General features: G+C 40.7%; 1 protein-coding gene across 1 annotated transcript in view; it reads right to left on the minus strand.

Annotated features, from left to right (window-relative positions):
• UNC13C (unc-13 homolog C) overlaps positions 1–22,452 on the minus strand; it is a gene marked incomplete at both ends in the record, with an annotated part of 411,981 nt that overhangs the window by 233,276 nt on the left and 156,253 nt on the right. The window contains 3 exons of the mRNA XM_080934341.1: positions 7,825–8,044; positions 14,410–14,481; positions 17,928–18,006. Coding sequence (XP_080790467.1) covers positions 7,825–8,044; positions 14,410–14,481; positions 17,928–18,006 — 371 coding nt within the window. The remainder of the gene's footprint in view (positions 1–7,824; positions 8,045–14,409; positions 14,482–17,927; positions 18,007–22,452) is intronic.

Genomic DNA, 22,452 nt, shown 5'->3' on the forward strand with positions numbered 1-22,452 from the left:
CAGAATTACTGTGAAGCATCCATCCTGCCAAAGGTTACTGTTGCCATAGCTATTAGCCAGGTGGGGGTCAATGTAATTCTTAAAGACAAACGATATAAGAGTCCAAAGAATCTGGAAAATTTCGTTTCCTAGTCCGTTTTCAGACATCCAGAAACCCTTACATGAACTTGAGGTTAATAGATCCATGTGGTGGTGGGTTAGCATCCATGGAAAGCACACGGGCTATCACGGCTGAGGCATCTGAGTACTGCTCCTGCCGTCTAGCAGTTTGTAGCCCAGAAACGTGTCTTTCCCTGTGACATCATGTGGGTGGTCCTCCTTGGATGCCTGTTTTCTTTCTGGGGAATCATGTAGGTGGGCACAGAGTTGGCATCTTCCCACCCTTCCCATTAGTTACTTTGTTTCTGAGATAACCCCAACCCTCCTCCTTTTTGCATGCTTTCAGTCTCTTCCTGGAACAGACCTGCGACTCCCCCAGAGGCCACCCCCTCCTCAGAGACTCAAAGCTGCATAGCCCACAGTTCTTGCAAACAAAGGCCTAAATAACTGGAGGAGCAGCAGTGTGATGGAGCAGCTCTCCCACCCCTGTAGGTGGCTCTGTGATGAAAATGGGGGCATGTAGGCAGGGGGCCCTCTCATGAGGAACTGCCACCTTCTACAGAAGTGATTTGACTGTCAGTGGCTCTGCCCCCAAAAACCAAGACAAACCCTAACTTCTGCTGTTCTGGCTCTGCCTGTACCATCCCCACTGCAGTGAAGCATCCTGACCAGCAATTGCAGTCTCCTACTATGCATTTGGTGAATGCTTTCACTAAAATAAAATTAAAAAAAAAAATCAGAATCAGTTCTTTTATCTCATTTGGTAATTCCAGAGATTTCCCACTTAGCTTAAATGGCTTAAGGGGACAAATAAATAATTTTAAAATGTGCTCGGTTTTTCCAATATGTCAAAGCAAAATTAAGGAGAGATTAAAGAAAGAAAAATGTTTCTTTTTAAATATCATGTTTAGATTCTTTACATCTTATTAAGAAATAAAAAAATCAAAACAACAACAAAACAAAACCACAACAGCACTTGAAAATCTTCAAAAATAGGTTTCTTTCTGCTTAGGTTTGTCTTTAATGGCCTCTGGTATCAAGGAAGTTTGATACTCGAGGTTAAAACTGCTGCTGGTGGCTGCCTAAGGCTTCCTGATCCACCATGCTACTTCCTGTGGGATGTAAACATGTCCCAGGGTCCCATCTCCAACCTTATCCCCCTTCGACAGGCTGCAACACGGTGCACAGGCTTCTTCATTGTTTTGTTTAAGTACAGATAAAAGAAGATCACTAGGCTAAGCATCAGACATCTACTCTGAGATGGGTGGCCACTGTTTCTTTAGGAGGTAGAATTCACTACATTCAATCCTACTGTCCTTTGAGGTGAGGCTTCTGTTTTGGGCTGCTTGGATCCATCATCTGTCTGTCTGTCTGTCTATCGTCTATCTACCTTTCTCTATCTCTATCTATCTATCTATCTATCTATCTATCTATCTATCTATCTATCTTCTGTCTGTCTATCTATCTATCTATCTATCTATCTATCTATCTATCTATCTATCTATCTACCTACCTACCTACCTTCTACTTTTCTACTTAACAAACGAGTTAGAGATCATTATGACATTTGCTTTATTTGTGTGTGTGTGTGTGGATGTGTGTGTGTGTGTGTGTGTGTGTGTGTGTGTGTGTGTGTGAATACAGATGCCCACAGAGATATGTAAGGGTGTAAGATCCCCTGGAGCTAGAGTGATGGGTAGTTGTGAGTCTCACCATGTAGATATTAAAGACCAAACTCAGATCTTTTGCAAGAGCAGTGAGTGCTCTTAGTCACTGAGCCATCCTAATAACCCTGACATTTTTAAACCATGGGTGCTTATATCGTTTTTCCCCAAGTCCATCGCTGCCATCCATTCGCTCCCAAGCTCTGCTTTTAGCCTTTGTCTTATCGACTCATTTTCTTGTCTCTGTCCCATCTTTTCTTTACCCCCAGCCTGTTCTTCCTCATCACATATTATTTTCCTTTCTTGGTTTCCTGTACAGATTTTTGGGCCTCACTCTTACTTCCATCTGTTTGCATATATGCATTAGAGTCTAGAATCTACATATGAAGAGGTATGGCATAGTTCTTGGCTCTGTTTCATCTCTTATCCCATACACACAGGACAGTTGATTCTGAGGTATAGACGTCATGGACCAATCCAGGAAAATATAACCTTGGGAAGACTTAGGGATGATCTCTATGTTCTCCTCCACAAAGTCAAGTGGTTTGGAAGAATAGGCTCTACAAAGGCCTTGCAGATACTGTGCTTCAGACAGGGCCTGGAGTAGGCTCATGTCCCTTGCTCCTGAAAAACTGACAGCTGCCACTTCCTTCACCATAATAGGACTGAAGAGTGCACATGAGTCCTGAGATCCTGTGCACAGCTAAGCACTGGCGTTCAGGTGCTAGGTAGGATTGTAGAGAAGTCAGTCTTTTTCCTTCCAACTCTGCTCACCAGAAGTTTAGCCACCATTGCTAAAGTGGCACTGAAGGCTAAACGGGAAGTGTAGCAGGCTGCACCACTGCTCACTTTATCTTTGTGATGTCTGGTTAGATGTAGGGTAGAGGTTAGACTAATGTAAAGCATTGTAAACTAGAAAATGAAGCTTTGTAGAGGTTAGACTAATGTAAAACATTGTAAACTAGAAAATGAAGGTTTGTGGGGCTTATTGATTTTTTTTTTCTTCAGGGAAATAGACTTTCCATTGGAAGATTTTCTCAACTTTGCCACCTGTTCCCTTTTTCTGAATTTTGTCCTTGGTCCTAGGAAAAATCTGTAACACAATTCTCCGTGCATACATTTTACTCACTAAAAATAGCATCGTGATGGTGCATGGGCATGACTTTACCTCTTTTTGACTTTTTCCTTCATGCTTTAAGAGAGTTGGATGAGCCATTTGTTTTGTAGAGGAAGTTATTAATAATCAATAATCTAATACAAAAGGCTTGAAGTTTTATATCTATCCATGCAAGCGCCAATAAGACAAGCTTCCCTAATTTGTCAAAGTGTTCATGTACATATGTTCATGTGTACAGGCTTGGGTAGAAAGAAAGACAGAAAGGAAGAGAGCTTTTAAAGCCACAAATATGCTCCTTCTGGATGTTAGCTAGATGTGGAGGCAGGTATTACTAACTCTCTTTTATGTGAAGAATGAGGCTAGTGGGGGTTTAAATGGAATGCCTATATCATTTTCTTCAAGAATCCTAGTACATCCATAAAAGGGGGAAGAAAAATAGTTCAGGAGCTACAGGATGGGAAGAAGTGCTGTGGATCTCTGCTCAGAACACACAGATGTTGCATCTGTGAACTCTCAGCAGCTGTGTTTATCTGCATAAGCCCTGATATGGGTGGGTTTGTCAATATTTCTATCTGGGTGGGAAAGAGGATCATAGGATATGAAGAGCTATATAGTTAAGGGTTGTATGTGGGAAAGGTGTTAGTTATCATTAATTTTCTTCAGTGGTGTAGATGCTGATCAGTTGCCTTTGGTTCAGTAAATAACCCCATTCCTATGCTCATCCAAGCAGCTGTTATTAAACTCATTGGCCACACACACACACACACACACACACACACACACACACACACAGAGAGAGAGGGGGGGGGACCATTTGGGAAGAAGTGATTCAGAGGGAGGGGGAATGGGGCAAATAAGATTAGTGTACAGTATATGCATTTATAAAACTAGCCAACATTACTTAATTCACACAAAATTAGAGTAGCAACAGAGTTGTAGGTCAGACCTTTGAAATGGAACTCAAGGCTGTAAACTGTCTATCAGCATGTACCATGTATACTACAGGGTTGCTTCTTCTGTGGCATTATGTGGGCACACTTTCCTTCCTGTTCTCTCCTTTGTGGCTGACCAGAGCATGTAAAAGATATTCTCTATCTGCTTAGCTTTTTAACGGGATCATTGTCACCTCAAGGTAAATCAACAGTTGATTCCATTGTTACTCAAACTGATTTCATCCTTAGGTCACTGGCTCTCTTTGTGCTGTTGAAAACACAGCATGACCTTAGCTGGCCATGTGTTTCAGAAATATTAAATAGGGGTAACCTTTTATCCAGCACTAGGGCCGGCACTCTTAGGTCCACATGGCACTTTTGGACCATGCTGCTACTCTGTCATATGATCTACAAGCTGCCCTTTCCTTGTGGTTCCCTTCCCAGGTGGTCCACTCTGCCTGTCCTAGCTGCTTTTGTCCTGGGTGGCCCACAACTGCTCCAGCATGTTGTTTTCACTCACTTTCCCTTGACGAGTTGTTGCCAAGCCTTGCACACACACATCCCAAACCATGGTGGGCTTTGTGAAATCCCAACTACTATCTATTTGAATTCAATTGAGTTGCTACATCCAAGAACATACCAAAATACTCTGATCCAATTGGTATGATATAATTTTCCCACCCAGATAAGTCAAATGATCCTGTATAATTCTATCCCTTATAAAATATTCATAACAACCTTTATCCATATAGAGATACACTGAAAGAAACTACTTCTGTTTGCTTCCATGTTGCCTGAAATAAGCATTCAGGTCTTGATAGGACACCAAACACTCTGGACTCAATGGTCCACTGGGCTCTTCAAGTTACTAACCTAGTGTCTCCAGCTGTGTATGATTATATAGAAGGTGATCATTGAATCAACATAGAGTACTTAAATTTGATTCATTTATTTTATATGTGTTTGGCCTGTATGCTATATGTGTGCCTTGTGCCCACAGAGGTCAGACGACATCAGATCCCTTGGCACTGGAGTTGTGGATGATTATAAGCCACCATGAGGTTTCTGGGACCCTATCCTAAGTCCTGTATAGGAATGCTCACTGTTTATATGCACCAAGCTATCCCTCTAGTGGCCTTCTCCTGCCTGGTGACTTTTCATTGTAGTTTTAATGCCTTTACCCATTGTTTATACCACATTTATTTATTAATCATCTCTAGAGCTTACATGAGGTTTAAGTTATAGAGAAGTAAATATTGTTCACTTTCTTCTAATAATAAATCCTCTACCCATGGGGGTGCTCAATATATTCAACCTATTTAAGTGTATCCAAATATCATGGTTGCAAGCATTGGTAATAGGACCACAGAGGGAGAGGAATCAATATCCACTCTGCAAACAACAGAAATAGCCAGATCTTATTAATGCTGTGCGTTTAAAGGGGCTTGTATTAGGACACAAAAGTGTGGCATAGCATCAGTGGAGGAGACAGAAGACATACCTTACAATGCTTGCTAGCTGAACACTTAGTGACAGACTCTGACCTTATGTGATATTTGAACTTCTCAGGAAATAATATGGGCATGTTTTGTGGGACTCTAGAGCCTTGTTAGTTTATGATTCAACATTATGTGCACATTTTTGTTGTTTCTATATTTGAATCTTTTCTCAGTTAAGAGGATGATCAATTAAGATAATTTGAACCAGGCATGATGGTTCACACCTGTAATCTCAGCACTTGGGAGGCACTAGCTTCTTGGTTAAAACAACAAAGAGACATTTCTTAAGAAAATGTCACTTATTTTGGAGATAGATTTTCAAAATGTTTTTCTATTTCTAAGGAAAAGCTGTGTTGCTAAACACATATATTTACAGAGCTCCATTCTGATCCATGTGGAAATACTGATTTCTATAAAAAAACAAGTCAGGGTTATTAAAGAAAATATCAATCCTGAAGTGTCCACATCTATCCTGATTATTATATGGCATTTTTTTATTCTTCTAACTTTTTTTAACTTACCTGTAAATTCATCTCAATTTTTTAAAAAATGGAAGTGAAAGTGTTTACGTTAGCCCATGATTCAAAGTTACAATCCTTTACATCACAGAAGGGAAGCCACACTGCAATCCGTCAAGAGCAGAGAGAAATGAAGACACACTTGCATGGTTACTTCTTTATTTAAAAATGTTCGATTACATGTCCCTACACAGTTCATGGCTCTCTGCTCAGGGAATGGTGCCACCCATCATAGGCTGGCTTCTCTTACATTAACTACCACAAAAAGTATATATATGAAAGATAGCTTTAATTATGAGCTTGACACAACCTAGGATGCTCTGGGAAGTGAGTCTCAGTGATGCCTTATCTACATTAGGCAAAATAATCAGGAGACCAAGGTCATCCTTAGCTACATAGTGAGTTAAGGCTAGCCTGGGTTACATGAGATTCTGCCTCAAAGAAGGGAATAGGTGGGTGGGAAAGTAAATGTTTTGTTAATATATAGTTTTGTTTAACCTTAACATAGCTGTAGTCTGATCCAGTCGTGCTGGGGGAATGTTAATGCACAGGGAACATGAGGAATTTCTATGTCTATTACTGACTGCAGCTACCCACAGCTGCCACTAAATCTCTAGCCGCACATCTTTCTCTGTGCCATTCAATTCCAGGCAATCCCTGACTGCAAACAGAGGGTGCAGACTATATGTCGCTATGAAAAGGCATTGTGTTGCAAATCAGAACTCATACAAAATAGATTTCTTTGATAACATTTTTCAAAGAGAATTTCTAAATAAAGTTCAGAGGTGTAGGGTCAAATTATACATAGCCAAGAGTATGGAGGGTAGGCACTTTTGGATCTGCTATCAGATAAATAGTCTTAAACTGCAAAATTTAAGATAAATTGTTAATAAAAATTACAGTGAGTGTGTCTATTCAGAAGTATCAAAGGAGAAAGAGCACACCCACATAGGTTGACAGTATACATAGAATCAACACAGAGGTTTTTTATGCAGCCTTCTCAATAGATAAATACGTAACTCTCTGAGGTAAAATTACTAGCCATATTCATTCTATAGTATACCTAGAGTCAACATGGACTATTTTAGGTGACCTTCTCGGTTAATCTCTGAGCTGACTTGCCATGTTCTTTCACTTCAGAGAAACAGATTTGTGTAAAATTAAGAAAATACCACAAGAGCTATATGCCTAGCTCCATTTGCCTTTAACATTTGAAGACAAGAGTCCTAATTCCAATATCCATGCAGATGGATACCCCTGTCAGTCAGCAAAGCTAGAATCAGCAAAGCATCCCATAGCTTTAATGTCAGGAGTTTGTCCTGGCTCCTGTTTGTATAACATTGTATATGGTCACAACCACACATCACAACTACTAACAGAACAGACTGGAGGTCACCTTGAGGTTCTATAGTTACTGAGGACATTCTCACAGCCTGAAGACTACTCCTTATAGTTCCTAATTCAATCCTATGGGAATGCCCTGGTTAGTTTTCATGGTCTCCTTGACACAATCTAAAGTCACCAGGGAAACGAAAATTTCCACTGAAGAATTACTTGAATCATATTGGCCTATAAGAGGTACTGTGTTAACTATTAATTATTAACTGATATAGGAGTGCTCAGCCCACTTTGGGAGGCACAGTTCCATAGGCTTTCTAGGAATAATAGCTAAGCATAACCCAGAGAGTGAGCCAATACGTAACATTCCTCTTTGTTTTCCATTTTAGTTCCTGGTTGAACTTTAGTTCCTGGTTTCCCTTAATGATAGACCGTGATCTATAAGATGGAATAAACCCTTTCTTCTCCATGTGTGGCTAGAGTATTTTATTACAGCAAGAGAAAAGTGAACAAGAACAGAGGCTACACCATCAAGTCTCTGATGGTAGGCCGTCAGTGGCTCATTTGCATATGTGGTAGGAGAAAGCCCATAGAATATGTTGACACAAAGGGCTTCTAGCATAAAACACATGCAGGCTCTGAAGCCTGAATACTCACGCTGCAGACAGTCAGCGTTGAGCAGGTCCTGACACTTCTCGTGACATTTCACCCCACACTCCAGACACTTCATGCCTTGCCTTGCAATGCCCCACAGCAGCCCTTCACACTCGTAGCAGTAGGTGGGTGTGGTAGCCGTCCAGACCTCGAAGTTGTGAGGCGTGGTGGAAGAGATGGGGTAGATCAACGCCTGCAAGGTCTTCCTGAAGACATGCATCTTCTGTGAGTTTGAGAGTGGGGACAAGGCAAAGCAAATCAGCGGATTTGGGAAACTTCAGCATGAAATAGATCATTTTATCATTTTCCACTGAAATTGCTATTTTGGGAGAGCCTTTGATTTTGATGTAAGTCGTGATTTTTATCCTGTCATTCCGCTTGTCTTTTCTTCTGTTCTAAAGCCCAGTTTGGTTGTTTTAAGTAAAGAAGTGCTCAGTAGTCTTACAGACTGCAACAGGCTCCATTCTTGTACGGGTTTTCCTCAGTTCCCCATAGTTCCAATCACCAGCTCATGACTGTGCCCCACTACACCACACATGGAGAGCAAGGATGGATATCTTATCATTCACAGCACTGCTCAGAGCCTAAGCTGGGCCTTGTCTTATTAAATTGAAACACTAATTTATATGACTAACCTTAGCCTTGGCTGGCTCATAGTAAAATTATTAAGTATGTGGAAAGCATTTTTAATGAGAACCATAGCTGTCTGAACGTATCTCTATGCCATCTCACATCCCACCCAGACCCTTCTTCCCCAGCTGGGAAAGCTTGCTAACACTTCACCTTCAATGTTTTATGTAATTTATTCTGCAAGGAATGATTTTCAACACTCATTACTTAGAAAAGATTTTTACCAACTAATTTATGAGAAAGATCTTTCTGTAGGTAAGAGTTAAATGTGGTATTCTCTGTGGTGCCTGGTACTGTTCAGGTTGATGACTGTAATAACCATTGGTGGGTCACAAACATTCACCGAGTGATTATCCAGAGTTATTTAATAAAAGCTTGTGATACTTTAAATAGATTCCTTTGGCTAATGGCATGTTGTAATTATTCTGGTTTGTTTTGTGTGTCAATTTGACCCAAGCAAGAGTTACCATAGAGAAAAAAAAACCTTAGTTGAGGAAATGCCTCCATGAGATCCAGACGTAAGGCATTTTTGTTCAATTAGTGATCAATGTGGGAGGGCTCAACCCATTGTGAGTGGTGCCACTGCTGGACTGGTAGTCCTGGGTTCTATAAAAAGGTATGCTGAGCAAGTCAGGAAAAGCAATCCAATAAGCCACACCCCTCCATATCTCTACATCACCTCCTGCCTCCAGGTCTCTGCCCTGTGTGAGTTGCTGTCCTCACCTCCTTTGGTGATGAACAGCAATGTGGAACTGTAAGCTGAATAAACTCTTTCTTCCCCAACTCCTTTCTTGGTCATGGTGTTTCATTGAAGCAAGAGAAACCCTGACTAAGACACTAATCTATTTTAAACCTTTGAAACCCTCCATTTCAAACGCTACATTCTAAAAGACATGTATTTTTCAAATCATAATAAATCACATATGCCATAACATAATATCAAATAGAAAGAAAAGAACACAAAAATACAAATCATATAATTAAGTTGTTTTCTGAGTCAGGCGTGGTTCGACAAATGCCCTTGCAGTGTTTTATCAAAGTGAAAGTAGGAAACAACACTATCATTTTCATATTGCTTAACAGATTTTCACAAGGAAGGCCATTTTTGTTGTGTGCAGAGAGTCTAGACTCAATAAAGGGGAGTATAGATCGTCTCATGTCCCAAAAAGTCTCTGCAGCCAAAGAGAGGAAACAGGGGGCTCAGATCTTAAGCAAGTGTTTGGTTTAAAAATCTTGGTGCTAAGAGAGAAACCGAGGTGTTACTTTAATACCTTACTTTCTTAACCCTTAGGACTCCGAACAGAAATAAATAGCTTTCTTTATTGTAACTATCATAAAAATGTAAAACAAGTGGGAAACAATCAGGCTTCTGGCCAAAAGCAGTGAATGGTGTAAGCCGTCAGCAGGGCGCCATCTGCCCATGCTAATAGATACATCAGGCAGAAAGCTCAGCTGCCTGTGCGCCATGCTCTTCCCTGGTTTCCTGCTACACTGTTAGCCAGTGAAGGTCCATTTTCACAGCATCCTATGGGGGTTTCCTCTCCAGATTATGTAAATCAGCAACTTTACCTACTCTAAAAGAGTCGCATGATAGCTTGAAGGAAAGCATGATTCCTGTTACAGTGTTCCTGCACTTGACACACGTGGGGCTCATACCTTTCAGGAGAGAAATGCAGGATGTCCAGTGGTACAGGTTTACTATTTATCGACAGAAGCATCAGTGAGATCCACAGAGTGTACATTGTACACAATGTGACCTTTGAAATGTCCTTTGAACAACAAGTTCATTGCTACAAGTTCACATGGTTGACTTGAGTATTAATTCAAAGGCAAGTTAAGAATTAGTGTTCAAAGAACATGGTTGCAATTACTACAGGAAATGACTGGATGCAGGAGTCATATAGCCACACTCAAATTAGCATCAAGTTCTGGTCATTTAAGGCACGTTTGGCACAGTATCCTACTCATGCGAACAGTCCTAGATAGCAAGAAAAGGGAAACTCTTGAGTTGTTGGGTTTTTTTTTTTTTTTTGGAGCTAGTTTAATATGTGTGTCAGAAATGTTCAAGGATATGAAAAAAACAAAAGGATATTTTGATTTTGGAATGTAAATATATACATAAAAGGTACCTATACATGCATTATATATGTTATATTGTATGTATATGAATATATAATACACACCATATATGCATATATAATATACACAAGAGAAAGACAGTATGTTTGTATTAGTAAGCACATTAAAAACTTGAGGCTATGAGACTGTCTGTGACTTGCTCCAGGTCTTCAATGGAGTAAACTCTGGAATTGTGTCCCTAAGAACCTCAATTGAAAGACTGTGTTGAGAAAGAACAGAATTGAATTCTAAAGTGTGGTAAAAGGGAGTTGGGATTGACAGCCACTGGGAAAGGGTGGGCCTAGTGTGTGTGAGGGGGCCTAGTGTGTGTGAGACCTAGGGACAATTTCTAGCACTGCAGCAGAGATATCTCACAGGGCTGGATGCTTTTGCTGAGGATCTGAGTTCAGTTCCCAGCAAACACATACTTAAGAAAGGAGAAAAAAAAAACTTTAAAAGAACAGACACCAGACCAGTAGAAGTACTTGTGAATAAAGCATAATTTTAAACTGTATCATGATTGCTAATTTTCACACCAACATTTCTAGAAAGGAACCCGAGCCTTATTTGCCAGGACAGGGAGGCATCCCTATGTATGAAGCAGACTGTCTCCCCTGTTACTAGAGACATTAGAGCCCTTCCTTTCTTGGAAGGGATGACTATGCTTTTGGCTGTCAGTCTCCCCAATTCTGAGATACCACTGCCCAGTGTTTCCAGGGCAGCCAGAGCACAGGAGATTGGGAGAACTCAGAAGGACTTCAGGGATGCAGTGTAGAAACCGTTCGCTTCAGCATTTATGTCATTTGCCCATGTAATGACTGAACCCGACAGCTTGTCAGGAGTGACATTTAATATGCCTGCTCTACACAAGTCATATTTCATTACCTTTCATGACAGGGGCCCCGAGGAACTGAGCTTGGTGGATTTGAGAGGGAGCTAATGTAGTCCATTCATCTATCTAACACCCCCAGATAAGTTCTCTGCTCAGGGCTCCTTTAAGCAAGAAAAGTGGTATTTTTAGGTTGCTGACAAATAGATTGATAGGTAATTTACTGAAGGGAAGATGTGTTCCTTGTCTTGGGTCCCAGGAAATGTGAAGCATCCCTCTGACTTCTACTGTTTGCTGAAATAAGTCTTCACATCTTAAATGAAATGGTACAGTGTAGTAGCCGATGGATTTGAAAATAGACTTTTTGGCTGTGATTTTGTTTTGTTTTGGGTTTACCAGGGATTGAATCTCTGCCACAGAGTTACAATATGAGAAGAATAACATCTTTTAAAATATAAGAAAGTCAAAATACAGACGTTCTTAGTCAAATCCTTCAGCTTTATTTCCTCAAAAGACCATGGCATAACCTCTGGATCTGGTCTTTACAGGTTCTCTCTCCCCTTTGTTGGGTATTTCAGCTAAGGTCATCCTGTTGGGTCCTGGAAGCCTCTTGCTTTCCTGGGATCTGGGACTTTCTGTTGGCTACCCCCAGTTCCTCATCTCCCAATGCTACATACCTCTGTAGGGACAAAGAGGGGGCAGAGATGGAAGGAAAGGCCATCCAGAGACTGCCACACCTGGGGATCAATCTCATATGCAGCCACCAAACCCAGTCATTATTGCTGCTGACAAGAAGTGCTTGCTGACAGGAGCCTGATATGGATGCCTCCTGAGAGGCTCTACCAGAGTCTTACTGATCATGATTCAGGTGCTTGCAGCCAACCATCAGACTGAGCACAGGAACCCCAATGAAGGAGTTAGGGGAAGGACCTAAAGAGCTGAAGGAGTTTGCAATCCCATAGAAAAAATGAGAATATCAACCAACCAGATCCCCAGAGCTCCCAGGGACTAATCCACCAACCAACAAATACTTATAGAGAGACATGTGTCCCTTATCTGGCATCAGTGGGAGGGGAAGCCCTCAGTCCTGTGAAGGCTTGATGCCCCAGCACAAGGGAAAGCCAGGGCAGTGAGGCTAGAGTGAGAGGGAGGGTTGGGGGAGCACCCTCAGAGAAGCAAGAGAGAGGGGATGTCATAGGGGGTTTTCAGAGGGAAAACTGGGAAAGGGGATAACATTTGAAATGTACATAAATAAAATAACCAATAATTTTTTTAAATGGCCAAATTGCTTGGGATTCCCTGAATTTTTCTCTTATACCAGAAGTAGATTTCATATTCTATTTAAATTATACTCCAAATATTACAGAATATCATAAACTTGATAGGTAAGTAAAAGACCGGAGGATATAGTCATAGTATTTTTTTTTTTTTAATTCTGTGCCACAACAGAAAATGTATCAAGATGTATCGAATGGGTGAATGTGTGTAAGGAATAGTGAGGGTTTCTCCATCCCTTTACAACTCTGAATAATCACCTGTGCAATGAAGTGTCTGTGTGTGTGCATGTGTATGTGTATGTGTGTGTATGTGTCTATATATGTGCATGTATATGTGTGTATGTGTTTGTATATGTATATGTATGTGCATGTACATGTGAGTGTATGTATATTTATGTGGGGGGCTGTACTCTGATAGAAAGATCTAAGAAAGAGCTTAAAGATGCAAAAAGACAGTGACGGGACGCAGAGCAAAATATGAAATATGTTGTTTGTAGATGCCAGGTACAATGACAGTTAAAAGGAGACAAGAAATGTCCACAGCATGTTTGTCCTGTGAGGATGACAGGGAGAGAAGTTGGAAACATTAGTTCCAGGAAGGTTATTAGGTTACCTTGGGTCCTGAGAACCAAGACAAGGACCACATCTTCCCTTCAGAAGTAATTTGGTTCAGGAAGAAACCGGAGACATTTCATGCAAGTCTGTTGGAGTAAGCAGGACTGAGTCCTGGCAGCAGAATGGCCAAGGCACGTACGTTGTTAACTTGTCCTCGCTCCCCAGGCTGTACCTGAAGCCAATTATGGGAGAACTGCTGGGAGTGAGCAGCTATCAGCAGGCTTTAAAGCTCCCTCTGGGCTTCTAATGAGCCAGGTTTAAGAATCGCTGACCTAGATCTTGGCATCCTCCTTGTGTCTTCTAAGTGGAATGGTTCTTGCATTCAACAAGACCTTGTAAAACATCTACCTTGTGCTTGACGTTGTTCCAAACAACATCCATGAGAAAGAATTTAGTGAGAACAATGTATGGAACTCAGAACTGCCCTTCAGAACGTCAGAGGCTGTGTGAAGAAATTTATGCAAGATCCTCATATCCATATTCAGTCTAATGAGGAACCGAAGAGTAGCCCATTGATATTCACTAAGCCCCATGTTAGCCAAATGATAAGCACATATGTATTCCCATATCTTCTGTTTAGCTAGTACTTCAATTAATATATAAGAATGGGCATAATGTACAGAAATTACAATATTCCTTATGTGGCTTCTAGTACCCTGGCAAAATCATAGCATAGCATAGCATAGTATAATATATAATACCACACCACACCACACCACACCACACCATACCATACCATACCATACCATACCATACCATACCATACCAAAGGACACAGTGAAATGTTGGAGGAGGGAGCTAGCAATTCAACCAGAAGGGAGAGGTTGCCTTAAGTCAAGAAAAATTTCAGTGTAAAATACCTTTAGGAATTTTCTCGAGTGTGTGGGGGTAGCTAAACAATTAAGTGCCATCAGGATAGGAATAGAAGCCACAAAAAGGTGTGTGAGCATCATCTGTGGTGATGACAGAGCTCTTGGGAAGTTTAGTTGGGGCCACCCAGGCATTTCTTGTGTTCCCAGTCACTCCTGGGACATTAGGCCAAGCATGACAAATGCAATCCCATATAGAAGGCTTATGCTTCTGAGGATCTGATCAGTACAGTTAGTAACTGGCACTTACCAGCTCCTCATTGTTCAGTGATGTCCTGATAACCATAGCAAGGGATAGACCAGATTTCCGGGCAGCCAGGGTCTGAAATAGGCAGAATAACGCTGGGTTAATATATGGAGTAAGTGGCTCGTGCGCACTTCAGAAAGCAAAGATGTAGTAATGCTAGCGGCTGCGGTTTTGGAGAAAAGGGCTTTGGCATCAGACCAGATCAACTGGAACTCACTGAACGTCAGAGCTGAAAACCACAAACTCAACCCAACATTTGGCCCTTGATGAGAGTGAAGTCCACCCTAGAGGTACAAGTACTTAAAAGCTTCTGGGATAGCACAAGGTTTCTAGAATTTTGTTATTTCCCAGGGTACAGATAGTCACATTCTGTTAAGAAACATGTACACTGATATTACCCAGTCTGACTTGGGGGCTGATCTGAAACCGCACCAGATACTGCATGATTCCTGGAGTGTTTCCTAGAATATTCTGCGTATCTTGAGGGGATACATCCTTCTGCACAGCTTACACGCCAGTAGCATGGTGCCCAGATAAACATCATTCTCAATACCTTGCTTACAAAGTAGCCATCACTAGCTGCTTTCTACCCAAACACCATGCTATCAGAAACAGCACTGCTGCAGAGAAATCTAGAAACTGAAAATTCCAAATGAGATATGGGCATGTTAGCGTTACCCTGTGCTCATCTTTATTTACTGTGCTAAACTGTAAAGCTTACTTCTGGAGGTCCAACCCAGGATAATTGTATTCTTCATTCCTAATAACAATGCTCACTCATTTCTGTTGCTGGGGTAGAACATCTTGGGGGTGGGGGAGGCGAAAGTTTATTTGGATTATAATTTCAGGCTACAGTTCATTATTTGGGGAAAGTCAAGACAGGAACTCAAGTAGTTTGTCATATTATATCATAGTCAAGAGCAAAAATTAAAAAAAAAAAGGAAATAGGAGCTTGGTTTGTTGGCATCTTCCCTTCTTATAGCGTCCAATCTCCTCTACTAAGGAATGTGCCACAAAAGGTTGGATCTCACTGATCAATTGTCAATCAAGGAAATTCCCCACATATGTCCATAAACTCACTTAATCTTCATGACCCTTCATTAAGACTCTCTTCCCAAGTCATTTTAGGCTGTATCAAGTTGACAGTCAAAACTAACCAGCAAGAAACTTGTTCCTACTTTTATATTTATCTTACATTTCTTTTGTTATATATATATATATATATATATATATATATATATATATATATATATATATATAGATAGATATATTCCTCCCTACCTTCTCAGTGCTGGGATTGCAGATACATACGGGAACTTAAACTTCATATTTCCAAGTGGCTCTATTCTACAATCTGGTCCTCTCTAGCCTCATAAATAAAAACCAGTGTATGTCTGAGAAGAGCAGAGAGTGATGAAGGAGATGAAAATGCACTTACCATGGCCTGAAGATCCCAGAAGCAAAAGGAAACAAAGTTTACATATTTAAACATATGAAAAATGGGAAAAGCAAAACAATGATCTCTTGGTGTTTTTTTTTAAAGTGTCCATGCTATCCTGGCAAAAATCTGCACTAACCACACCAAGATGCATGCTTTCTACTGTAAGATCTCACAGCACACCATCTTAGTTGATTAGCTTTTTTGAGATCTATTTTGTGTGTGTGTGTGTGTGTGTGTGTGTGTGTGTGTGTGTATGTGTGTGTCCACAGAGTCTAGAAGAGGATGTCCTAGAGCTGAGTTAGAAGTGGTCCTGAGATACCTAATATAGCTTCTGTGAACCAAACTTTAGTCCTCTGCAAGAGTTGTATGTCCTCCTAACCACGAAGCCATCTTTCCAGCCCCATGACTTTCATTTTAAAATTAAAGAGATTGCCTTTAGAAGATTTTATTAGTAATATCAAATAGTGCTGGTATTATAAAGTTACGAACACTGATGCTAAAAGGAAAATTAATTTTTCTGTGTAAAGTAACTTTTGATATTAAACTGTTAAGTATATTACACACCCGCAGAAAGTTTCAACTTATTTTGGCCTAGAAATTTGTCTCCAATTCATAAGTGCCGCTGTCACAGCTATGTGACACCACATGGAGCTTGCAACAAGTGTAGCTAGCAAGCATCGGAGCTCAGTACACCAAGATGGCATGCTTTTCACTATGGGACCTGACAGCAAGAGTATTTATCATTCTGAATGGCTTTTCCTTTTAAGATTTTTTTTTTCAATTGTGTTTGTGTGTGTGTGCATCTGTGTGTGTGTGCCATACACAGATATGTGCATAGTGTGCATGTACCCATAGAGGCCACTAGAGGACAGCAGATTGCCCCCCACCCCCAGGTTAATGAAAAAAATGTATTTTTTCATTTACATAAGTATTTATTTATATTTTTATTGGATATTCTCTGTATTTACATTTCAAATGTTATCCCCTTTCCCCCTACTCCCATCCCCTATTCCCTTCCCTTTGCTTTCATTAAGGTGCTCCCTCTCCCAACCACCCTCTCCACCTCAGCACCTTGGCATTCCCCTACACTGAGAAAACACAACTTCACTGGACCAAAGGCCTTTCCTCCCATTGATGTCAGACAATGCTATCCTCTGTTATATATGCAACTGGAGCCATAGGTCTCTCCATGTGTGCTTATTGGTTTGTGTTTTAGTCCCTGGGAGTTCTAGAGGGTTTGGTTGGTTGATAATGTTGTTCTTCCTATGGGATTGCAGACCCTTTCAGTTCCTTCAGTCCTTCCTCTACATACTTCAATGGGGTCCTCATGTTCAGTCCAATGGTTAGCTGCAAGCATACTCAACTGTATCTGTATGACTCTGGCAGAGCCTCTGTGAGTCATTGAACTTGGATACTGAGAATCAACCTCAGACTTCCTCAAGAGCAGTAAGAATTTAACTTATAAATCTCTCCAGGTCTAGGCATTTTTAAAAATAATGATTGATAGAACACTGTGAGTTCTTGGCATTTCTGTGCAGTCTCCAAACATTTTCTTACAAGAGGCTAGGTTCTCCAGAGTCGCGTTCAGGACTAGCACAAATGTTATATGTCATTAGATTTGGGGATCCATCTTTGATGGAAGAGCTTAGTAATTTAGCTAGAGTCAATTGTCACATGTCAAAAGACTGGTTATCATCATTGTATGTTTCCATTATAAAGTCTGTGTTGAAGTAAACAAACAAAAAGCAAGCTTTAAAACTATGTAATTTGGTCGAATAATTCCCCAGTACTGAACATCAAAGCTCAGCCCTGACCGCTTACTTGGTACTTTTAGCTCAGTCATAGACTCAGTTGAACTAAAACCTGTGATTTCCACTGATGTCAAAAGCAGTTGAAAGGTTTGAGCTCTTTCTTCCATCAGATTCATCATAAAGAAATGAGGAATGTACTAGTGCTGGGCAGATGCTGGCCCTGGATAGTTTACTCTGTGAAATATTTATGGGCTAAGTTCTCGATGAGAAAGACATTTTAACAAAGGAAACATCAAGGTTTGCAGCAGAATTAAGCAGGAGTAACTCACCACGTCCCGCACAATAGGCAATGTCTTTTTCCTGCGGAGGTCAGGCATGCTGTCGATACCGTACAGTCCACGCCCAGCCCTGAACGGGACACGGAAACAATGATTACAACAGTTGAACTGACATTGCCCACGGAAATGGGTTCCCACCATTCATCTTACAAAAGGCTGTGGAAGTATCAAATTGGAGGCCGTGGTTTGCAAACCTAAGTAAATTTGCAAACCCAAGATTCTAGGTCTTTGTCTAAGGTGAAACTCCAGCTGCTGCCCCTGCTGATGATTTATGCAGACTTGCTGTTTCTCTGTCAGTATCACTCAGAGGAGAGTCAAAAGTTTCAGGCACATAGAAGTTGGTGTCTCTAACAGAAACCATAACCAAATGCAAGAATGCCTAAAACATATGTGTGTGTGTGTGTGTGTGTGTGTGTGTTCTATTATTTTTTTTTGTCCCATGTGCTGCCCTGGCATAGTCTCAGCCACAAATGGCATGGACCATGGGAAACTTTCATGCATAAAACCATAGCCTTACTTTACCTGAATGTATCTAACAAATAAATGCACAAGACCAAAAGAATTTGTTGTCCTTTATAGTTTGTTATAGTAACAAAGACTGGGTCAGCTAAATCTTCATCTCAAATGTATCGACTAAAAGAATTTCTAAGGATACATTAATTAAACAGGTAAGGTAGATACTTAATAAGGCTGACAGTATGGCTCAGTGATAAGAGTACTTGCTGCATGAGGACAAGAGTTCAGATCCCAGCACCACAAGAAGCTAGATGTCTCACAAACACCCTGAACTTCAAGGCAGGAGTATGTGGAGACAGGAGGATGGATGGACAGGACGTGCCTAGAAAATCCAAGCCACAGGTTTTGGGAGAGACCCTACCTCAAGGGCAGGTAGAGAAGTATAGCAGAGGATAGCCCAGATACTGCCCTTTTTTTTGGACTTCTGTGTATACACATACACTCTTAGCATGCTCACAGACACAGATGCACAGAGACACATGAAATAAATCTTTAAAGGCTTAAGTGTAAATAGCAAAACTGAATATATTTGAAGATATATTTCAATATATAGTTGAATATATACTTGCAAGCTTAGTGTGATCCTGTATGTGTCTGTGATGATTTATGTATACAGAGAATATGTAGTAGAAGGGTGTTTTTCAAATTTAAAAACTGTAGCTATCCAGGTGGAGTGAAGGCGAGTGGGAGAAGAGGAGCCTCACATGGATAAACAGTTCTTAACCATGTATCATTTTGCTATTAGAATAATTTTAAGAAAGACTCTTTTGCGTTTCTTTAAAGGTGAGTTTGGTAAGCTGAGGTTGGCCTCTGCTTCTCACTTTCGGTTTCGATTGTTTTCTGACAGGGTTTTGCGTCACCCAGGATGTCTTTGCGGCCAGGAATGACTCTGAACTTCTGAGCCTTTTGCCTTTACCTCCCATGTGTTAGATTGTCAGGTCTGTGCCGCCATCCCTGCATTATACGGTGATTAAACCCAGAGCTCTGTGCATGTTCTGCAGATGCTCTACCCACAGAGACACACCTCAGCTCCAAGGATGACTTTCACTGCATCAAGTCTGGTCATTTTGCACAGCCAGCTAGGCTCTAAAATTGATGGCAGTGTCTCCTCATGTGGACTTGGTCTATAGATCTCTGTTGATGCTTTGCTCGTCTTCTGAGAATTAGCACATTCACTATGGACAGCCTAGCTCCTGGTGATTGAGACAGGCTGGCAGCTCTGCCTCTATGACGGTCTATAAGACTTGATGACAGGTTATTGGTATTTTAGAGCCCCATTTTCCACTGACACAAAGTTGGCCTCTGGTGTGGCCTTTTACCTTGACATAAAACAATTTTCTCTTGCTGGATTTTTTTCCCCTCCAGTGGCTGTAGTTTTAGTTTCAATATCTTTCATGGAATATATTTTCATAAAATATATTATCAAAAGTATTATCAAATAAATTATCAAATGTAGCATACAACTCATAAAATAGTAACAGTAATGATAATAAAGCAGTAATGAGTGGATAGTAGAGGTATGACTAAGTTTGGAGATAAAGCATCAAATGATACAATAAACGTGAAGCTTGGAAAATGCTTCAGAAGGCTAGCAAGGTGCCTGTGCTCAAGAACTGCCTTGACCATCATCAGCTTCTCTTTGAATGCAGCCCCACACAGAATCATGAGCTTACTCTAAAGTATGAGGCTTTTTAAAAGACCTTGGTTGCATGGTCCATAGACTTTGTAGATGACATCACATCACAATGTCAAAAGGTTGAACATGTCTGACTTAGGTCATAGGATAAAGCAAGGAGTTGAATGTGGGCAGGGATCAAAATAGACGAAAGGAGACAAGCAAGAGAAGTGCCATGCTTTATGAGACCCACGATCCTGTTCCTCACTGTGTGGCAAAGATGGCAACACATGAGCCAGATATGTAGCTTGTGTCTACTGTCCCAGATAATGGAAGGCTAAGGCAGAAAGATAATTTTGTTGAGCCCAGAATTTTAACTCTGGGTAGCACTGAATGAGGTACCATATCAAGAAAACAAACCAAAGGCAAACAAAGCAAACTGCTTCCACCCCACCCCCAAATTCACCAAAATAAATAAGTTTAGCTATTGCCCAGAATATTCTAACTGACACTCTAGAGCAGGGACTGTACCAGTCGCAGTTAATCAAAGCTTCAGATTTGGGGGGTCACAAGAAATGCTATTGGTAACAGCAACCTTTCCCTCTCTTTCTCTTCTTCTTCTTCCTTCCCCCCTCTTCCACCTATTTCTCTTCTTCCTCCTTCCCTCTTGTTCCTCTTCTTCCTCCTCTCCAACTCCTTTTCCTCTTCCTATCCTGTTCCTTTTTTCCTCCCCCTTCTCCTGTTCCTCTTCTTCTGTTTCTCATCTTCCTCCTCCCTCTCCTGTTCCTCATCTTCCTTCTCCCCCTCCTCCTGTTTCTATCTCTCCCCCTCTTTCACCTACCCCCTTTCTTCTAGTTCATTTTGCATAATAAAATAGCTTTTTGTCTTTTCTATTTTAAAATTTTATTTTAACTAACAATTGTGTATATTTGTGGCATGAATTATGCTGTTTTAATCTCTATATAAATCATAGAGAGTTTCGATCAGATTAACTCATGTCACCTTCTCACTTGTGATGTGTGAGCATGAAATGTCCTTCTGCACTTTAAAAGGCAGCAGAGTAGAAAAGAACCATAAATATCTATTTTTGCACACCCCTCTTCACAAGCTCACCAACAACCTGTTAGAATCATCTTCCGCTGCTAAAGCTCTACCTACTCCACGACTCATAAGCACAGAGCTCACACGCTATGGAGTAGTCTCAATAATATTTTCTGTATCATTCATGCCAATTTTAGGCTGTGATTCTAAGAAGTGCCTGCATTTCTTCCCTATGAACCATAATAATATAAACCATGCATTAGCTAATACCTTGCACAACAGTGCACACCCATGCTAACTGCTGCCTGCAGGTACTTCAAATGTCTGACTTGTAAAAACTACAGCTGCCACAGCCATGCCAAGAAACGCGATCAGTTAAGACAAGGACTGAGAGAGCGGTTGCATAAACAGGAGAGTTGTGTAATTGTGTATTTTTTTTCCTATCAATTCTTATTTTAAAATGTTTTACTCTTTTCTTATATTTTTGGTTGTGAGCCTAGCCTTTAATGGCTAAGCCATCTCTCCAGCCAGTTTTTCTGTTTTCTTACAGAACATGATTCAAATTGCTGAAAGATATCTGACCTTAAGCTAAACTGATGGACAGATGCTTGAGAGGTTTCACACACCTCTTGGGCTACTACTTCTCTCCTATGATGGTCCTGGCTTAGCACAGGCATACAAAGACCCAACTAACCCTCAGCACTGTGGGATAATAAGTACAAGGTAGAAGATCTTTCAGTATCTGTATGTCTGTTTATGCCTGTGTGTATGTGTGAGCATGTCTGTGTGTATGTGTGTGTGCATGTGCATCTGTGTGTATGTCTGTGTGTATGTGAGTGTATGTGTGTATATCTCTGTGTTTATGTGTATGCTTGTGAATATGTGTGTCTCTGTGTGTGCATGTGTATGTGTGTGTGAATGTTTGTATGTGTCTTTGCTTGTGTGTGCATGCACATGTGTGTGTGTGTGTGTGTATGTGTGTGTGTGTGTGTGTGTGTGTGTGTGTGTGTGTGTGTGTGTGTATGAATGCAGATAAAACCCATGGAGGCCAGAAGATGGTGTCAGATTCCCTCAAACTGGAGTTACAGAAAGTTATAAGGCCTTCCAGTGCAGGTCCTGGGGCCAAACTTAGGGCCTCTGCAAGATCAGTTAGCACTGTTAATTATGAGCCATCACTTGAGCTAAAATGAATTCTTATCCATACAGATAGGTGCTGGTGATTTCTTTTAACATCAAGTATATGTTTCTTTTTACTTTTACAATTTAACCACTACTATAGTATAGTACATATATATTATATTTGTATATATTGTATAATATACAATATATAATATATGTGTAGAA

This window comes from Micromys minutus, assembly GCF_963924665.1.
Source record: "Micromys minutus genome assembly, chromosome: 21".
NCBI classification, from domain to species: Eukaryota; Metazoa; Chordata; class Mammalia; order Rodentia; family Muridae; genus Micromys; species Micromys minutus.